General features: G+C 40.8%; 1 protein-coding gene across 5 annotated transcripts in view; it reads right to left on the bottom strand.

The window, feature by feature from the left end:
* The window catches only part of irag2 (inositol 1,4,5-triphosphate receptor associated 2), a 28,824-nt gene that overhangs the window by 1,366 nt on the left and 7,524 nt on the right, over window positions 1–19,934 (bottom strand). Inside the window, exons 15-38 of one of the 5 annotated variants that reach the window (XM_085436257.1) lie at window positions 19,094–19,237; window positions 18,849–18,944; window positions 18,021–18,172; window positions 16,591–16,702; window positions 15,361–15,640; window positions 14,020–14,072; window positions 11,827–11,926; window positions 11,027–11,207; window positions 10,005–10,086; window positions 7,102–7,148; window positions 6,901–6,989; window positions 6,639–6,775; window positions 5,930–6,014; window positions 5,798–5,840; window positions 5,687–5,714; window positions 5,220–5,360; window positions 4,685–4,819; window positions 4,453–4,600; window positions 4,149–4,192; window positions 3,974–4,039; window positions 3,311–3,369; window positions 2,977–3,075; window positions 1,857–1,982; window positions 220–368 (exon numbers count right to left, since the gene is read on the bottom strand). In XM_085436257.1, the coding sequence (XP_085292383.1) occupies window positions 220–368; window positions 1,857–1,982; window positions 2,977–3,075; window positions 3,311–3,369; window positions 3,974–4,039; window positions 4,149–4,192; window positions 4,453–4,600; window positions 4,685–4,819; window positions 5,220–5,360; window positions 5,687–5,714; window positions 5,798–5,840; window positions 5,930–6,014; window positions 6,639–6,775; window positions 6,901–6,989; window positions 7,102–7,148; window positions 10,005–10,086; window positions 11,027–11,207; window positions 11,827–11,926; window positions 14,020–14,072; window positions 15,361–15,640; window positions 16,591–16,702; window positions 18,021–18,172; window positions 18,849–18,944; window positions 19,094–19,237 (2,596 nt within the window). Of the gene's footprint in view, window positions 1–219; window positions 369–956; window positions 984–1,856; window positions 1,983–2,976; window positions 3,076–3,310; window positions 3,370–3,973; window positions 4,040–4,148; window positions 4,193–4,452; window positions 4,601–4,684; window positions 4,820–5,219; window positions 5,361–5,686; window positions 5,715–5,797; window positions 5,841–5,929; window positions 6,015–6,638; window positions 6,776–6,900; window positions 6,990–7,101; window positions 7,149–10,004; window positions 10,087–11,026; window positions 11,208–11,826; window positions 11,927–14,019; window positions 14,073–15,360; window positions 15,641–16,590; window positions 16,703–18,020; window positions 18,173–18,848; window positions 18,945–19,093; window positions 19,238–19,934 lie in introns of all 5 variants that reach the window. The other 4 variants (XM_085436260.1, XM_085436258.1, XM_085436261.1 and 1 more) reach the window with 4 other exon arrangements.

The following is a 19,934-nucleotide window of genomic DNA, read 5'->3' as shown; positions in this document are numbered from 1 at the left end:
TGAATTTCCAAGCATGCTTAGGCCCTCAATAAAGGAGTTTATTTGCCAAAATAACTTTACCATTATTACACAACTTAGGGGTTGCCAAAGCATCAACGTTGAGACTTCAAGGTGGGGGCATGACAAACGAGTGGAAGATGTCACGGTCTGTCCTTTATATACAGTCAATGGAGTGGTTCTCCTAGGTTTAAACCAGTAATGGTAACAAAAGGAGCCTACCCGCTAGGAGCACCATCATGGCTAGCCAAAGCCAAAGACCCCTGCCACCTCTGGCTACTGCTGCTGCCGTCTGGGAACTGGTTAAACTATGGGACAGAGACTGGGCCGCTCCTGGTTCTGTAGATGTAGGGCTGGATGAAGGGCTAGGCCTAAAGAAAACGAAATAACGTTATGACACGAACTAGGTAAGACATGGTTACTACGGGAAAAAAAAGATAAAATGTTAAAAAGATAAAGCGAAAGACTTAAGTTACCAAAAATACTTGTGACGTAGTTAGCTTATTTCAGGACACTGTCATGAACACAGTAAAATCTGTTGGTCATTTGTGGTAACTTAATTACAGCAGGCAGTAAATTAGCTGTGACTTGGCTAAAGTTACAATTTAAATGCAGTTAAGTGCATTAAACCACCCATCTTATAACTGCATCAAAGCACAACCATACACATCACTGTTAGCATAGAAAGATGTCAGCAGTTGTTAATAGCAGTTGGCACTGAGCTGGATTTCAGCATTAGCTTATCAGGCAAAGGCAACAGATAATTTTGGCCTGAGATCTGTCAACAGCAGGAATGCCGCTTCAATTTAGAGTCCGTGCAAGGTCGTAAGTGGCCTTTGACTGGCACTCCTTCCAGATAAACATAGGCCTTTTGCATGCATTAATAGTGTTTTCCCCCCTTAGACAAAGTCAGAATCCACAATCACTTCCCACTTTGTATTTTCTCCCAACACACTTACAGCATTACAAAGAGCTCATCCTGATTCCTGAGAGATGTAAAGGGAGGAAAAGAGGAAAGGATAGTTCAGAACAACACCTGATCTGCATAGTTTGCATGATCTGTCACCTCACGAAAACAAAGGAACAGGCCAAGGTTTGCACATAAAACAGGTGGCCGAGCATGTTAGTAGATGACAAAAGCAAGCCTGGAGAACTTGGACTGGTTATCACGTTGAATCAAAAAAAAAAAAAAAAAATGCAGAAACAAGTCATAACACAACACATAAAAAAGCATGCATTAAAAAGAACACATCCAAAAACAAACAAAAACACACAAAGTCTCCAGCTGAAGGAAATGATGAATTTCAAACAAAAGCCTCTGAGCCCCTTGAGCATAGAAGCTAGTCCAGCACAGATCTACATCATGAAAGAGTTTCATCACTTAGGTCCCACAACGTCCTCAAAGTTTTGAAACAAAAGGATGTGAACATCAGATGTTAAAGACACATTACATTTCTGGTATTAATGATACTTTGACCCAGGCCTCCGTTATCATTATACACAGCAGCAGGGCAGTGTTGACCAAATAGTATAAATGGGGATGGTGTCTTAAAATTGATATCATCATTAATGCCAAAATGTTACATGACTATTGATTTATGATGCAATATCTCTATACAATCACAAAATTTCAGTAACTAGTGAAAGTTCATAAGTGGCAATGAAGCGGTTATTCCATTCTAAAATAAAAACATTAATATGCCACTTATGAACTCTGATATCACAAGACGTTCAGGTTACAACTACTGGAACCTGAGCACAGCCAAATGATCAACTCTTTCACCATGTGTCAGTCTCTTGGTTTGTTGGCAGACAGTAGTGCTACCGTACGGTAGCGGTGGGCATTTAGTTGGACTAACGTCTTAAGGGGCAGAATGAGTGAGGTGAGTTTGCTGCCCAGCTCACTGAGACTGGACCTCCTCTCCACCACTGTCTCCTCCTTCTGCTCTTCCTCGGACTGGCAGTCTGTGTTGTTGCAGGCTGTCCTGTGGGCATGCACGGGTTAGGCATTCAAACAAACTTTTGAGCTGCACAATGACATATGACCATTGCTACAAAACCACAATTTTGTGTGCACACATGCCAAAGTCATGCATATGAAGCTAACAAAAGCAAGCAGAGAGACACCCCTGCAGCAGTCATGGAATTATATTCACCTCCTGCAGACCAGTAATTTCTCAGACATGAAGTCATGTTTGAAATTATAATTTGTTTTGCATGAATCAGTTCATTCCCAGCAATGCAGAGTATATGCTTAAATATAGCACAAAGCCATAAAGCAATTTCACAACCTTTCAGTTATTTGGAGATTATTCAGCGCTCGACTTCCATCATCTTTAGCATTAGCTTTTACATTAGTTTTCCAAACATGTGAAAGCATACGGTGCCCCATAAGAAAAACAAACATGTCACAAATGTCCACAGCAAAGATGTGTCACTTCAATATTTTGTCTTTTTTTTTGTCTTCTTTTATTTATTAGTACTATTTGTATTTTATCTGTTCTATTTATATATTAATTGGCATCTGTGTGTGGACAGCAAAGAAAGAACTTCATTGCACAAAGAAATGCCTTTTTTTCTTTGGACACATGACAATAAACACTTTGAATCTTGAATCATATAGAAAAGAGGCTTCAGACAAATACTTTCCCAAGCAAATGTGGATGGACCAGATGCATGAAAGATGGCTGCTGTGTGGTTTGCTGTCTCTGCGGTTTGTGCTTTCGACTTTGTTTCTGCTAACTAGCTTCACTATTCTCTTTTTAATACCCACAAAGTCAGTCAGCACTCTCTCACTAACAAAATTCTCTTGTTTTGTTCTCAATAACATCTGCTGTTGACAATCAAAATTATTTCTGCATAAACTTATACTGTAACCAATATTGCACCTAAGAGCCGCCATTTTTATGCATCAGGGTCTGCGCTAAAAGAACTTTGGTGATGCAGCCAGTGCAGTATCCTCCTCCTCACACGTCTTACCCCTTCATCACAAGCGAGGGCTCTTCAGTGTCGACCCAGGGCACAGAGCTACTAAAACGTTTGAGTGGGGGACGCGCTGTGATCTTCCCTGCCACATTCCTGTAAACCAACGTTATCACATAGGGGCATAACAACAACAACCCTCAAGTCATGATGCAACAAGCCTTGGTGGAATTAATAACCAACCAGAACCCTCAAATCTTGCTGTAAAAGGAGTCCCAAAAAAAAAACAAAAAAAAACCCCACACTGCCTTTATATACAGAGTATACATTTTGTTGTAACTTAACTTGAAGATAATTTAACACACACACACACACACACACAAATACCCACCATGGGGACCGTCTGGTCAGTCGTTCCGATTCAACCTCTGAGCCATCTTGTGTTTTGGACTGTGTTGGGGGGGACAAATCAAACCATCATGAAAACCATACTCTTAAATAAAACTTAACCACAATCATATTTTGTCTGAATACATTTTCTGTATCAATGCTCTGCTTGTTGCTCTTAGTTCATTTAACTTTCCCTACGTTTTACATGTCAAGGACAACTGCAGTTTGTCTAACTACAAATACAGTCCAAGTACAGTGTGAAAATGTAATTTCAGTTTTCACTTTACACTATTATACCTCCTGTCATTTTATAGAAAAAGCACACCTAAGAGAAGACTGCTTCACAAACACCTTTGAAATTTATTTTATTTACATTTTAAATAACTTGTGGACTACAGAAAAACTACAATTATAAACTACAAAATGCCAGCCTTTGCAGGATACCGTCATCCAATGAGCTAGCTAGCTGCATTCCACTTGATCCAAAGTTCTCAGTTTCAATAATTACTTAAGAATGAATGATTTTCAAGCTGAAATATTGAGTTCAGACTTTAAAATATAAGGAAAGCTGCATCTTTGGAAATTATACATACAGTGGAGAAACAAAAACATAATGTAACATATTTCCAATGTGATGATGTAGAGTCTTGCAACTGATACTCACTGTGTCAAAATGCATGTTGCCTGGGCCAGCACGAGAAATTGTTATCATGCTGCTCCGCCGGGCTGTCTATGAGAGCACGCGCGGTGGTGGTAAATAAATATTGTAATTTACAGGATTAAAAAACAGTCAACAGAAATTTGAATAAATGATCATGATGAAATTGTGTGTAATCCACCTTGTTGTACTGTGATGACTGTTTCCTTCTTTCACGGAAGTCATCTGGAAAGAGGAACATATAGGTTACCCTTGCATGCAAAATATCACATGTATCACAATCTACACAGACCTGATTCCTGAGTCTCTACTCTAGTGAGTATAGTGGTTCATGTGAGGACAGCTACAAAAGCATTCATTGCAAGGCCCAGTGCATATTTGGCATTTAACTTGGTATATAAAAAGTAATTATGAGTTTGCAGGAGTTTACAACCTATTGTATGCTACGGTCAGACTTTGTATGTCTAACAGAAAAAGGGTACAACCTTTTTCTGTTTGTGATCCAAACGACCTCTCATTCTGCATGAGCGTCTCCCGCAGTTCCAGCAGCTCAGCATGCTCTTTGGTGTACAATCTCCTGAGGTTCTCCACGTGCTGAATCATTACCTCCACAGCCTTTCCAATACGACTCTCCTGCAAATCCCAAACAAAGGAAACCATTGAATAATGAAAAAGTTTCCTTGTTATGCAGAAAACATGTTTAAATTCTCCACTTACCTGATGAATCGCTCCTAGCATCTCAGAGCGACTGGACACCCTAGTCATGGACTGGATGAGAATATCCAGGTTTTTCTGGAGCCTCTGGATGATCTCCATTGATTGGTTGTCATTGTCACAAAGAGGACTAAGAGCCTAAGCAGAAAAAAAGGAAAAGTGAAAAGAGAGAGCTGAAGAACCAGCGAGAAAATATCATACAATTTCCTCAGTTTATTTTTTTATTTCAACATATACATTTTCTTATTTATATTATTATTAACATATATTAAATAAATCGTACAAAATACATTAAAACCATTGTCCACATTCACTCCACTACACTTCGAAGCTCTCGTGACCTTTGCACCTGTCAGCCCTTTTACTCAGTGAAACCAATAATTACACAATATATTGCAACTTCAATCACACTACGTTTGTGCAACAACCCTCTACTTCATTTACTTACAGAGTTATCACAGCTACCAGTGGTACTTTAATAACAAAGGAAAAAAAAAAAAAAAAAAAGAGTGTGCGCTCAACAGCTGCACACACACACCTGCAGTAAGCCCTGACAGCTGGACACTTCTTTGCGGACGTTCTCCTCGGCTAGGTCACGTGACCTCTCCTCTAGCCTGAGCCTCTTCTCCAAAGTGAACATGTCACACTTAAACCCCAGTGCCAGACGCTGGAACTCTGCCTGAAAACAGAAGAGAGGCACTTTAGTCTGAAAAGAAGTACCCAAACACCACCTCAAAATAGTATAAAGTACATTTCCATACGTTCTACCTTAACATCGACAGCGGTTCTGGACCAGCAGAAAAGTTACACCATTGAAGTTGTGAAACTTCCACATTCACACACTTCATATTTCAAGAGAATTTAATAGACTTGATGAAAAAAAATATAGTTATAAAGTAAGCAATAAAGTACTATAAAGTAAAACTTACTAGCATTCTACATGGACACACCATTTTTTTACAAGGTTAAAAGGCAAACACGTGCAGGATCCAGTGGTATACATACCTCAATCTCCTTATCACTAGGTGACAGGCTGTAGACAGAAAGACAAGATCAGAAAACTTCATGTGCATACGAATGATTTACAGATTATGTTTGAATGATAAGTTGTCTTACTTGTTCTTATCTTTGAAAGTGTCAGGAATGACTAACATCTCAGCTATAAGGAAACCAAAAAGCGTGCATGCAGTCATTCAAGTCCATGAATATTAAAAATGCATTTTAATACAAGAAATATCTTAAACATACTTTCCGTGTCCGTGGCCATGCTGGCTACATTTTGGTCCTCCTGAACCTTGTGCTCCTTAACGGCCTCCACGGTGCGAGTCAGCTCCTGCAAGATCGGTACAAACATTCCAGTCTCAGTTTCTTTCTCGTCCCGCTTTGCTTCAGAGTCCGATTCTTCCATACTCAAATTCTCTTCAACACCAGTATTTCTCATGGATTTCACTACTTTTTACATAATGAATTGGAGCTGAAGAGTCAACACAGCTGGTTGTGCACTTGGCTCTAGATTCTGAATGATCCGATCCTGAGTAGAGGTAAAACTCAAACTCTCTTCCTCCCTCTCTCGTGGTCATAGACAAGTGTTCACATGATTACACGCACACACTCACTCAGCAAGAAAAGCTGCATTTCTCTTCACGGTCCAGTCAAATGTCACCTTAATGGTGCCATCTTACAGCTTTGTATTTCAAAATGCTGTAAGATTTTTATTTTATACATTTTAATTTGTTTGTTTTTTTTTGTTTTTTAAAAGATAGAATCTGACTACATGTGGTGGGAAAGCTAAAAATTTAAGATATCCACTACCTTTCTCCAAGGCCTTAAGAAGAAAACTAAAGTTCAAATTACTTTAAAAGTAATATTTATAAGTGGAGTTAAGCAGTTAAGAGCAAAGTCAGTGTGCAGGTCTTACTAGTTCTCGCCTATTTTTGTCCTTTTTTCCTTCACTAACCTCTGAATGGCTTGGACCAGAGATCGTACTGGCCATGCCACTCCCTGATTGACTGGTGTGTGTGACAGATGATGCCGACTGAGGAGGACTGCTGTCAGAGAGGGTGGTTGGCTTGCTGCTGATGAGCCGGCCTGTCCCTGGAAAGAAGACTTGCTGTGTGGGTGGTTAAAGTTACACACAGACGCACGAACAAAGAGCATAGCCATTTCTGGTTGTGGTTCATTTCTTGTTCCAGCACGCATATCTGTAAATAGTTCTTTACCTGCCGTGCTGGGCTCTGCTTTTGGAACCCCAGCTGCACCGTCCTGCACAGTCTCCTCTTCTTCCACCAGCACAGGTAGCAGGCTTGTGCTTGAAAATATATACTTTTACTTACACAGTATTATAGCAACCTACACTTTTACGTCTATTTATGGTATTTTTTGAAACGAAGTTTTCTCCAAGCTGACGTTGAACCACTCACCTGTCCTCAGCTGGTGATCTGCTGGCCGACTGGTCCTGGCTTAGGCTCTAAGATGGACCGAATTAAAAGTGACAAAGAAAAGGATGAGAAAAAACACAAGGTGGCCTTGAAGCACATTTTCGGTCCCAAGAAATTGTTAAAAGCTGCATGCACATAAATGTTCGCGTACATGTAGCGTACCTGTCCCATGGCAGTGAAATGCTATCTAAGCTGTACAGCGTGTGGAACAGAAAGACTGGATTGATTCCTTATATAATGTGGAGCTACATGGAGAGCTCTGCTGTTTTATGAGTGTGTGTTGCCGAGAAGAGTGCACAGTTAACACTGGCACAGTGCTAAGTAGTGGAGGCGGACTGTGTGCACACAGTTGTATGAATACACTCATACAACGTAGCAAGGTGAGAGCTCAGACCAAAGCAGTAGGATATTGTGTAATAAGTGTAGATAATATGACTTCTGACACAACTGCTTCTTTATTTGGCTGCTGCTTTAGGGGTCGCCAGAGCGAATAATCCCAGCGCAGCATCCTCCTCGGTGACAACAGCCAAATTTGAGCCCTACTCTCACCACCATGTTCCTGTCTTTTCTACTCTGGCTTCCTCCAAAGAGGCCTTACTCCTCTCCTCTTCCTTTGTCTTCGGCCAACTGTAGCACAGTTTTCACCGACATCCTGTTGACCAACAGCACTGGAGGTGGTCCACATCATGAAACATGCGGATGTTTGCAAACTTTTACATCAGAATCCCTTCCTGATGCAACAGTCTCCTTTTATTTGGACTCTCAACACCATTTTACACCCAAAGCAAAAGGTGGAAAGGTTTGAGGCGTGGCTGCAGGGGAGGCGATACATCTGAGCTCAAACAGCTCATCACACCTCCCCGGCATAAAAGGAGAATGAACTGGGTCCCGATGTTGTTGTTGATGTGCGCGGCTAGCTGCTGGGAAGCTGCAGCTTAGAGTGTAAAGTTACGACAACCGGAGAATAAAAGTGCAGAAAGGCGTTGAAAATGTGGTCGGGTCTGTCACGCATCATTTACACTGCCACTGAGTGACAGGAAGTGTGCACTCTGGACACTCTGGTCTATCACAGGGCTTCTCAAATTACTCTCGTGCTGTGAGGTGAAAAACCACTACAGCACCACACATTGTGAATACATTAATCTGATTAAACGTTCTTCTTGTGGTGCTAGATTTCCAATTTGTAATGCTGCATTTAGACTTTAGACCTGGACTTTCCAGGATCTGCAATGCTTATCATCTTGCAGCAGTCTACAAATATCTCTAAAAACAATGCCTGAAAATGTAGAGTACCGAACAGTTTCTGATGCACAAGCTGCAGCACACCATTCTCATCATTGAGAAAACCTTTCGGTTGCGAGACAGGAGCCCCTGCTCAGTGCAGCGACACGGGCTTAGGGGTGAAACCTGGACAATCCGCAAGCAAAATCTGCACCCTTGATGATGCTGGCAACTTTTGCTTCTTTGGCCTAGGACGGTGACGGTGTCGACATTGGGATCGATGAACAATTTCTTGTAAACTTAGTACGAAACAAGTTTTTAAATTCAGTTAAATTTTATCATTTCTAAACATGCTGTGAGTATCTTTTTGCAGTTATTAATCAAAGAATGAACAGTTTGACATTGTCAAGTCAAAAAGTCCTAAAAAATAAACAATGATTGATCAACAAAATAAATGTGTTTATTCATTTGTTTGTTTTTTTCATATTAATCTGGGAAATTTTAGACTAGTCAGGTTTTCGCATGCTGTGTCACATCCACTTGAAACTAAATAAAAAGTGCCACTATTGGGATAAATAATATGGTTGACTTTATTTATATTCTTGTTGTCAATATGAACGAAGTCCTATGAAAATGGATTCATTTACAAGTAAAATTACAGTTTGAATATATTTGAATAATAGGGTTCAAATAGAATACTCAACTTTAAAAAAGATAAAAGGCCCCAATTCTTAGTTATAAACACTGACCTGGCCATAAAAATAAAAACAATCACTATCTCTCAGTAGGGTGGCAGGCCATAAAGTTAACATCAAGTAGGAGACTAAAAACAAACCGACAGATCTGGCAGAGAGCAGGACGTACACTAGCCGTGGTGAAACAACTCAGACATCTATGGTTCCAAATCTCCAAACAAAGGAATGTAATTTGCAAAAATGTACTTTTAAAACCCATTCATCTGGACACAGAAGTCATTCAAGACCAACCAATAAATTAAGAGGTAAAAATAACTAATAAATAGCAGTCAAGTAACTGTGTAACTAACTTGTTGAGCAAAAATGCTAAAGAACACACACGTTCAGATTGTGATTAATTATATTTGAGTTAAATTCTTGTTTAAAAAATTAAAGACTCTGTTCTTGAGATCTCATATCTAATACTTTTTCAATGAATACAAAACTTAATTTTGTTTTGATTAAGCTACTATGTATAAACTTCTTTGCCTGTAAACTTTACCGATTTCAACATGCTCTGACAGATATTAGATTTTTCATCGTTTTTTATGAACTACACAAACCTGAGACATCTTGAAGTAAAGAACTTTAACACAGACTTTGATGAGCAGTATGAGGTATAACACACTTGCCTTGTATGTTAACAGAGCTGAGGGAAGCTGACAGTCAAGCCCATAACTCCTGATGTAACTAGCTTGATCAGTCTGATCACATACCTTTTCACTTTTCTAAGGAAAACCCAGCCCCTGCCCAGCCTGTTGAACTCCACCTCCCTTTATAATACACCTTCACTGACTCAACACACACAAAGTTGCAAACAGAAAAAGTGTGTCAAAAAGAGGAAGGGGAAGTAGTCATGAGTGGGCGCTGAAAAGATGAGAGGAAATTGTTTTCATTTATGCATTAAAGCACTTCTCTTCTGCTACTAACCTTAATATAGCTCATGTCTCCGGCAGTTGAGTCCACCTTGCCTCTCTTCTCTTCTCCTTCGTGGTCCACACTGGTTGGCTGGCTGCCGACAACAGTTGAAAGATCAGAGATCAACTTTTAGGTACTGTCCATTTTTGGATTCTTTATTGATATGCCTGATAAACTTTCTAGCTAGCTAATAACTGACACAGTGAAAGGCAGCAAGAGAGATGAGGAACAGACTTCATCTCTGTGGAGGTAGACTGTGCCTATGCAAAGCATGGGCACAGAGATACCAATTAGCCTTTGCACTCCTCCCACAGCAATGAAAACGCCCATTTGACTAGCAAATGTTGCCCAAGTCGCAGGGAAATGTTCAAACTTCATGAAAGACTGCTTCAGTTATGACTATTGTGACTACTGATAATTCCTTTCAAGTTCCAATTCAAAAGAGGCCGTTTATGCTGCTATGCAAGAATAACCATGTGAGACTGAGTAACAAAATTATATTGTGTACTAAAGAGACATGTTTTCTGTGCCCCAGGTGAGGTTTACCAGTTCAGACCTCACACAATGATCCTTTTCAGTGGCACTGAAGGAAAAGGCTGACCAGGAAATGTTCATCTCCATTTCATACCAACTTTCACACTAGATGTGGTTGCAATTCACAATATATTCAAATTACCACATCACTAGTTGATCATCAGTGATAAGTAATCCTCTGGTTCTCTTCAATTTCATTATCATATTCTGTCTTTTGGAAATTCCCATTTGCACATTGATGACTCTCACTCTATCAGCACAAATAAACACAAAGTATCTTTGTTTTGCAGCTCTATCAAGTCTTGTGAACTGATTGCAACAAACTAGCCTCACAATTTAATGTAAGCTATTACAACTGTCTTTCTTGCAAACAACTTCAAAATTCTATTATTTGGCGCCCCCTAGTGGCAATGATAAAAAAGTCAATGACAGCAATCCAAGAGTCTTTTTTTTTTTTTTTTCTTTTTTCCTGGTAGCAAAGTCAAATGTTTGTCAGTCACCTCTCAGTCTGGCTAATGGTCTCGTCTGATCCAGGTGAGGTGCTGTTGGGAGAAACCATATCAGCTGCTGTGGGAGGGGTGCTAACAGGAGTTATAGTTTGGTTCTGATCAGGTGAGTTTCTCAAAGTTTCAGCTGGACCACAGGAGTCAGACTGTCCATTTTCACAAGCCTCTGCACCTGCTGATACAAGAGCCAAAGTTAGTTTATTTATAGACTATCAGTATGAAGTAATGTGAATATAATAGGATATTTCACAATTACGAGTTTCTCTTTTGTAATATTTTGCACTTAATTCAGTTCAAACTGCGTGTAGTTTACAGTACATGAGCATTAGTTATAATTACACATATACAGAGAAACCATTTTAACGCATTAGTACCACATTTCCCCTCTCTAGGTCATACTTAACCACAATAATCATCATAAAAAAGTTAATTTTGCAACTTCCTTATCCAGTAAATAAAATAGGATAGGACAAAGATAACAAGAAACAGTAATGCAGGGTTTGCTTACCAAATACAAGTTCAACCAAAATAAACACAGCATAAGGTCATTAAAAACATAAGTGATGTGACTACTTAGTAGCATGTGATCATCTTGCACGATTTAGTAAAGCCTTGTCTTGTCTAAACAAACAGCATACCAAGCCATTCAGGAAATGACTCACTCTGGTTAAGGTGTAAATGCAAACAGTTGAACTGGAGTCTAGCTGACAGCAGGGGGAGAGGAAAGTGAAACAGAAAGATAGCAAGTAATCAGCACTTCAAGTGTAATACAGAGACAGAGGAGGAGGTCTTACCGTTATTTTCTGAGTGGGGCAGATCGGGGAGAGCATCCGCCTCTGGCTGTGTAACGCTGACAGCTTGTGAGTGGGAGCTCAGTGGTACCACTGCGTCTTCCTGGAAGGAAGAAAAAAAAAAAAAAAAAAAGTGCACACACGCACACAGAAATATTGACAAATATTCAAAAAAAGAGAAAAGGAGTGAAAAGATCAAATAAGCAGCACACTAAACAGCACACACCATATACTAAAACAGCAGGCACACAGTCAATAGAAACAAATCTCTGTCAAATGAGGAGACATTACATAAGTCAACAAAATCTTACAGATGACAGAAAGCACAAAGAGTCTGCCCCATCGTTGATGGGCTGCTGGAAAGACCCCCAATTACTGTCATCATCATAGAAATTCAAAAGCAAACATCACTTTCATAATGCTAGCATTGATGAGTGATTAAATTGGTTTTATCAACCTCACAGGCATGAAATTAATTAAACAGTGAGCAAGTGGGAAGAATTCATAACATGCAAGATAAGCAAGTGCAAGACGCCAAGATTATAGCTACTTTTCCCTTTCACATCAGTGTGATCGTAGCGTTTCATCAGTGACAACCTATATTTATTAAAAAAATAAAATTTAAAAAAGCAGTTTCTGTACAAGCATGCAGACTGCTGACTGTATGTAGAGGCTGTGAATAATATGTGACGAGCAATTTGGTAGGCAAATGACAGAAGAGGACAGGGAAAGGAAGGCAGAGACACTGTTTAATATCTTACATCATAAATTCTTATTTAGTGGAGTAAAAAACTAGAGACAGCCGTCAATGACAGGCAGAAGAAACTGAGATTTCAGCACATTCAAAGCAGTTATTTGCAGCTAAAGACCTTGAAATTTAATAAGTCAAAAGGATCCCTGAATAGGTAGACTTCAATGAAAGAGTCACTGCTCTTAACAGAAAGTTACTTCCGTACAGTTAATATGACAGAAATATGCCGACAATGACCTCTGCAAAACTTCAAACACCACAGATTGTCACAAATGCTAGTTGCGTAATTATTATTGCCGTTGACCACAGCCAACTGATGCTGGGTCATCCAAACTGAGTTTGTTAATAATATGAAGCATTATATTACTTCATTGCAGTCGCATGTGACAGATATGGTTATATTTTCAACTGCAGCCAAATTAAATATTAACAACTTAAATGAACCGTGGAAGGTGCAATAAGCATCAAATCAGCTTAATGGAACCGTGCTGCTGAAGTCTCATCTACTGTTGGCAGAGTTGCTGATGATTCAGTGTCTTGCTCAAGAGATCAACATCAGTAATAGTTGAGAGTGGAGTGGGGAGTCATAGAGGAAAGACAACCAGAGTAAATTGATTTCACAATCCACATTCTTCAGATAGATGGTTTAGAAAAAAAAAAATCTTTTTAGTTTACCCCCTTTAAAGAAAGCCATCTATTGAATGGCGGACATGTATTCTTAACAGCAAAATCTGAGCAGGTATTCAGACAGGTCACATTACTCTAGGTCAGGGGTAGGCAATTCCAAGCCTCGAGTGCTGGTGTCCTGCAGGTTTTAGATGTGTCCATGATCCATCACAGCTGATTTAATGACTCCTCAGCATTTCCGAAGTTCTCCAGAGGCCTGGTAATGAACTAATCATTCGATTCAGGTGTGTTAACCCAGGGTGCGATCTAAAACCTGCAGGACACTGGCACTCGAGGCCTGGAGTTGGACACCCCTGCTCTAGGTAATCAAAGGTTTCAGATGCTAAAGTGTTAGCAACAGTCTCAGTTTTAGCTAGTCAGCTAAGGCGATCCCAAATTCCACGGCAATGCTTTTAGATCTCTTTTAACAGCTACATCTAATGATATAGGACATACTTATGTACCCATTTGTCACATGTGCCATCAAATATGAATTTGGCCATGTTGATTTTAATTAAAAATACATTTGAGAATCTTGATTAAAAATATGTTTCAAGGAAAGAAAACCTGTTATTTTTTATTTTTTTTTTTTAAATGGGGTTTCATTCTGCAACATCCCACCAAGATGTATTCTTATTTGGCTTCAGCATAACTTAACATTAGAGCCTGTTAACCAAGTTGTGTCATTTCAAGTGAATCTTTTGATCAAGCATAATAAGAGCAAAAGTTAAAAAATGACCTTCAAATTCAAATGTAGTGAGCACCTAATTTCAATGTACCTGCAAAGGTTGACAGGTCACCTCTGGCTCTGACTCACTACAGGCTGCAGAACCTGGGACAGAGGGAAGATGAGAAAAAAAATGAAACAAAGAAATGAGAGGAGAAAGGAGGAGGCTGAGAAAAATGACAAAACAACGAGGCTGATCGCTGAGAACCCAGAGCCCTGTCAAATCCATCCTGGGGTTAATTCACAAACCAACTGCACTGTCGCCATAAAAGGTCAGACAGTCTATTATGTAAAGAACTGAGCCGAGGGAGGGGCAAAGGGGTTAAAATACCATCCATGGCTAAGGTGGCATTAATGACCACACTTGCACACTTGTTTTCTGTTTCTCGGCCTGCCAACCGCTCATGCAGACAGAGGAATGGGGATTACTGTGCTCACTTCATGGCCTCAGACCAGTCACACACCTGGCCATAGAAGGATCTTGAGGAAGAGAGGATTTCTCGTGCTGTGTTGACATACGCACACACACACATTCCCTCACTGAACCTTTAGAAGCCCAGGGCCACAACAACCATAGAAGGCAGGGGTCTGCTTAGAATGGCCTCAGAGATTGAGCATCCTTACAGTAAGACAGTGAGCGAGTACTGTACTGGTTCTAAAGGTAGCTGACTCCCATGAATTACTGGGGAATAATCCAGTTTATCTCACACACACGCACAAATAAATCAGCACTCAAAGACAATGGTAATCTGTTAAGAGTTTATCATATACAGCGTAGACTGATTCGTCACTGGAGGTATATGTGAATTCAAGGTCACTGAAAAAAATTGGCATTGTCTGTAAATGTTCTCAAATCAATAACCTGGTTAAACAACCTCCGTGTAGATAAAATATGCTGTCTATAACAACTTCTGCTTGGAAGAACACTTCAGTTAGAGTTTTGCAAATTAACAAATCATTAGCTATAATTTTAGATTGGAAAAGTTCCCATTCAAACAATTGCTTCAATACTTTCTTGCTAAACATTTACAGGATGTATCAGATCACAGTCGTGCTCCATGACGCTAGCTCATATTTCATTTTTAAACAGTCGATTCTCCTGCATTTAATCCAGAGCTAGGAAGAGGGAGAACACATGGGTCACAGCAAGGCTAGAAAAATACTGAACTATATTTAGCTCTATTTGGCTTGGCCAAGAGGTTCCAGTTAGCTCTGGGCCAGTTATGCTGAACACTGGATATTAAGGGCTCAAGGAAAACTCCTCAAAGGTCTCAACTTTCCTTGAGATAACGAGGAATATTTGTTCTTGTTTAAAGCCAACTCAAAATCAACACCCTGTGAGTCTTTAAAGCGTGAGCAGTTGTCGTTATGCCTAACTCTTGTCCTCACTCACCTCGACCTTCTCCCACTGTGCCCTGCCCAGATTGGGCCTCCACTGTGACAACAGACAGCGGAGTTGATGTGTCCCTCACGTCTCCCTCCCCGCCGCTATCCACCACTGTCCACCTCTCCTCTGCGTCCTCCTCTTCACCTCTGTCTGTTATTTTATCTCCCGTTTCCTCGAGCCTCTCTTCTCTTTGCTCGTCATGTACTTGGCAATTTCTCTCTGCTAGCTCATTCTTAAGGAAATCTTGAATAGCAAATTCCTCGTCCCAGTCCAAGTCATCTCCAACCTAAAAATAAAAATGCAAAAGTGAAATTTGCAGAAGCATTTCAAAACCCACTCTAGTAAAAAAAAGAAAAAAAAAAAAAAAAAAAAAAAAAACATCTGGAGGACTGAAGGTGGCATAGTTACAGTTACAAAAAAAAATCTTTTTGATGCCAAGTTTCTGTACAGCTATTGCTGCTTCTGGTCAAACAAACTACACACTTAGGTATTATGAGAACTATCACCATAAAACAAAATACAGTATTTACAGTAAGAAAAGCTCTCAAACATGCCAGCTTGATGTAGAAGACGTCCACAGCAGCCTGGTTTAATTCAGGGCTATCCTGTAAAATATCTAAAACTTAAAGCTTATTTGTTATGGACAGCCTGGTTACTGTATGCATGTATATGGTTGCTGTATAAACATATACACATATGCATTTGTGTGAGGTACATCAGCACCTCACATATTCCTTTTTAGAGTAAAACAATGGTGTTGGAATGGAAATGTTCAAGTATGCGTCAGCGTGTTATTAGCAGTGCGTAGGTGTGTGCTTGCATCTGATTCTGCGTGCATGTGTATTTATGTGCGGGGGTGCACATGTCCACTTCAGTCGCCAGCTCGCAGTACGCTCTCCTCTACTATCTCTACTGTCTGAATACAGTGCGAGCTGTCTCTCCAGTGATGCACACACATTGTGGTTACTGGTAATAATGTAAAAAGAGCATACATATATATTATTACATCTGATTATTTTCTAACCCCAGCTGAGAGAGGATTTAAAAAGTGCAAAGTGATCTGTCAGATGGTGTACATCACACTTCAGTCTTACTCATTGAATATGCAAATAATTATGCACACAGACTATAGATGAAGATTTTTTCTAGGAATGGTGAAAGCAAGGGTCTGCAATCGTTTATGGCATAAAACTTAATAAAATAAAGCATAATGAGCCCCATCCCCTGTTTTCTGACCTCCTCTTCTAGTGCAGGTGTCTGGCATGAGGCCTCTCTGCTATCCTGAGGGGTCTTTAGCTGCTCGAGCTCCTCACACAGCTGCCGCTTCTGGTTCTCCTGCTCCTGCACCCTGTATGCAATTACACGGTGCCACATTAATAACAGCTCAAGCATTATTAGTTTAACAAGAAAAGATGGGGTAGCTACATCTAAACTGTCTGAAGACTTATCCAAGCCCATGCAAGCAGATCCTAGTAGAAAGTACAGCGGACATACTGTACCCAATCCGCAGGCCCATGCAGTGTCCCATTCTGTTGCCCAGGGTGACCAGCGCCAGTTCTCCGACTGGCCCAGTAATGCTTCCTTCAGTCTGTAACAGTCTAGATTTTCAAGTGATCCAGAACTAAACCTACAGTGAGCCCTCTGCAGTTTCTTCCCCCCCACCCCCAAACAAGATCACCCTGACAGCTGAGCTTCTAAATCCCAGGTGGACAGTCTGACCAGCTCTCTCCCTCTGGTCTTGTGGTGCACCAGACCAAACCCTGTTATATATATCCAAAGGGGACGGCCGTTTCTATGAACACACATCAACAGACACGCGTAGAATGCAAGACAAATCCATCCAGAGTCAGAATACAATCCAGGAATGGCCCAGACCCAACTTAGTGAGGCAGGCCCTCCATGGTCACTGAGGTCAGGATGATTAACGGGTCTTTCCTCCATTCACTACAACAACTGACTGCCCAACTGAAACAGAGCCTGGACAAGCAGAGCCCCCCCTCAGTGACACCTGCAGCGGTCTGAGTACTCTGTGTGTGTGGTTATTTATCTAGACTAATCAAGGTTTTAGAAACACTGCTCAGATGACCCAAAAGTAGAGCTTAGCTAAAATTGACATGTTACCAGGAAAGCACCATGAAGCAAACAAAACCTGAAGTCTTGTAAGCATCCTAACAAGCCTATGCAGATAGTGTATGGACTTGAAAGGTCAGCTAGTCTAATCAGCTAACCTTGGGAACTCATTATGTCTAGACTGCATTTAAATCAGTGATTACGCTGCTATGCTTAACCAGCTTGTAGTCTTCATTATCTTCAGTGGTGCCAGTATTACTTTCTAGCAGGATATTTCCCTTTTAGCTCTGCCTATAAGTGTTTAATCCAACCAATGAGATCACGGCTACTCAAAACAACTCCGCCTCAAAAAAAAAAAGTTTCCCTACCTTAAAAGCAAGTCGTCTTTGATTAGCCGCCACAAGATCCACTGGAATTCTGCTCTCTTACATCGATTTTCCCTGGCATTAATCTTTCATCCACCTCCTCTCTCATACCAGACTCAAAACGAGAACTGCCGTTAGTGTTTAACGGATCGCTCGGTTCTGACTGCCCACCTTTTTTCACATGCACAGCTACACATGAACAGGCAGCGCATACAGCAAAGATGTACTCACCTGACAGAAAGGTGGAGGATCTCAGTGCGGGACCTCCTCATGTTTCCGGCCATTTTGATCAGCTCTTTCTCCAGTGAGTCAGTGTACTGGGCCAGCTGGTCCAGGCTGAGGACCCAGTCTGCCCTACGTGCGTCCAGCTCGGCCTGCACAGTCTGTAGGAAGATGAGGCTGAGGGGTGAGCCTCTCGCTCGAGTAAAAAGGCCGCAGATTTAATAGCTGGGTGTCTTTTACGCCCCCAAAAGTTGTGACACCTAACTGACACAAACTCTTTCCGTGACAGCTAGCACGCTGAAGAACCAGCAAAACACACACTGGCACAGCTCAGGTACACTAATGATTTCTGTCTCATTTGGCATGTTTACTGCTTTATGGCAGAACGTGGCTAATGAATGCAGAGTGGCAACAATGCAGGAGGAGGGGGGAAGAGAAACAGAGAGAGAGTGAGCGAGAGAGACACAGAAAGAGTGAAAGAGGAGGGGGAAGTGGGTTGTGCTCACAGTAAAACACTGACTAAACAGCACTGCTTGGATGGGGCCTGTTGGAGAGTTATATAAGTGAGAGCTCTCGAGACCAGAAATGGTGGGTGGGAAGGATAGAAAGAGCAGATAGGCTGTGATAAATGGAAAAAAAGAGAGCAACAGGTGGAGGAAGAATAATTTATATAATTTTATGACTCATATTTTAAAAAGTATAGCCATCTGCAGACTTGAATTACTCAGACCCAGAAATGTACACAGACACTTATTCTGTGGTCAACACTGACAGCATTATTAGCTAGGCTGATGCTGACTGTAAAGTTCAAAATGTGAATGTAAAAGTGTATCTCACCTGAAGACTGGTGTCGCCTTCTGTCTGTGTGTGGTCATCTAACAAAACTCTAACTGAAGTTAAGACAGAGTCGGTTTCTTTTCTGAAGTCCCTTTTCTGAGAGACAAAAGTGAAAGAGGAATACTTCAAGACAGGATCACACAACCCTCAGCAACTCAACTTCATCTCTACACCTCAAATTCCAAATAGGTGCAGTTAGAAATGAAAACGCTGAATGTTATACAACATAAGAGAGACTGGTTTACCAGTTTATTTATGAGGTTTTTGAACTCCAGTGCCATGTGTTCAGGGCTGGGTCCCTGCAGCATCAGCAGCACCTCCCTGTCCAGAGTCTCATCCAGTGGGGAGGCAAAGCTTGTAGTGGACAAATAGTCAACTCCATGGGGAGCCTGTAGACAGGGGCAATAGATTTATATGAACAAGTCAAAGGCTTTCTTAAAAATTATTATTGCAGAGAATCAGAATACTTTATTGATCCCTGGGGGAAATTATTTTTTGTTACAGTGCTCCATTATAAACCAACATTAAGACAAGACAGACAATACACTAACTAAGAATAGTACAATATATACATATATACATACATAAGTCACTCATAAATAAATAGCTGGAAAAGAAACATGTGTAGTTGTAGCAGTAACCAGTGTGTTAAGTGGATGCGTTGTACAGGGAGATGGCCACAGGCAGGAAAGATTTCCTGTGTCGTTCAGTGGTGCTTTTCGGTAATCTCAGTCTCTCACTGAACGTGCTCCTGTGACTGACCAGCATGTCATGGAGTGGGTGGGAGGTGTTATCCAACATTGTCTTTATCTTGGACAGCATCCGCCTCTCCGACACCACCTTGAGGGAGTCCAGCTCCATCCCCACAACATTGCTGGCCTTACGGATTAAAGAAGGTGGTCTCTTAAGTATGCGGCCTGTGAATGGCTGCATCAGATGTTAGGACAGCGGTTTGTGTTGCTTTGCAATGTGTACCGATTATGTGAGACACTCTGGAAAAGACTAATCATCAAAGAACAGTTCATTCACTATCAGAAGCAAAAGACCAGATACTGAAAACATTGTGCAAAGAAATAAGAGTAAACA

This window comes from Copadichromis virginalis, linkage group LG17 (genome assembly GCF_057382275.1).
Source record: "Copadichromis virginalis isolate Kocher_CV1m ecotype Utaka linkage group LG17, C_Virginalis_male_GT1.1, whole genome shotgun sequence".
NCBI classification, from domain to species: Eukaryota; Metazoa; Chordata; class Actinopteri; order Cichliformes; family Cichlidae; genus Copadichromis; species Copadichromis virginalis.
Note: the sequence above shows the minus strand (reverse complement) of the source record. Positions and strands in the feature narration are given on the sequence as shown.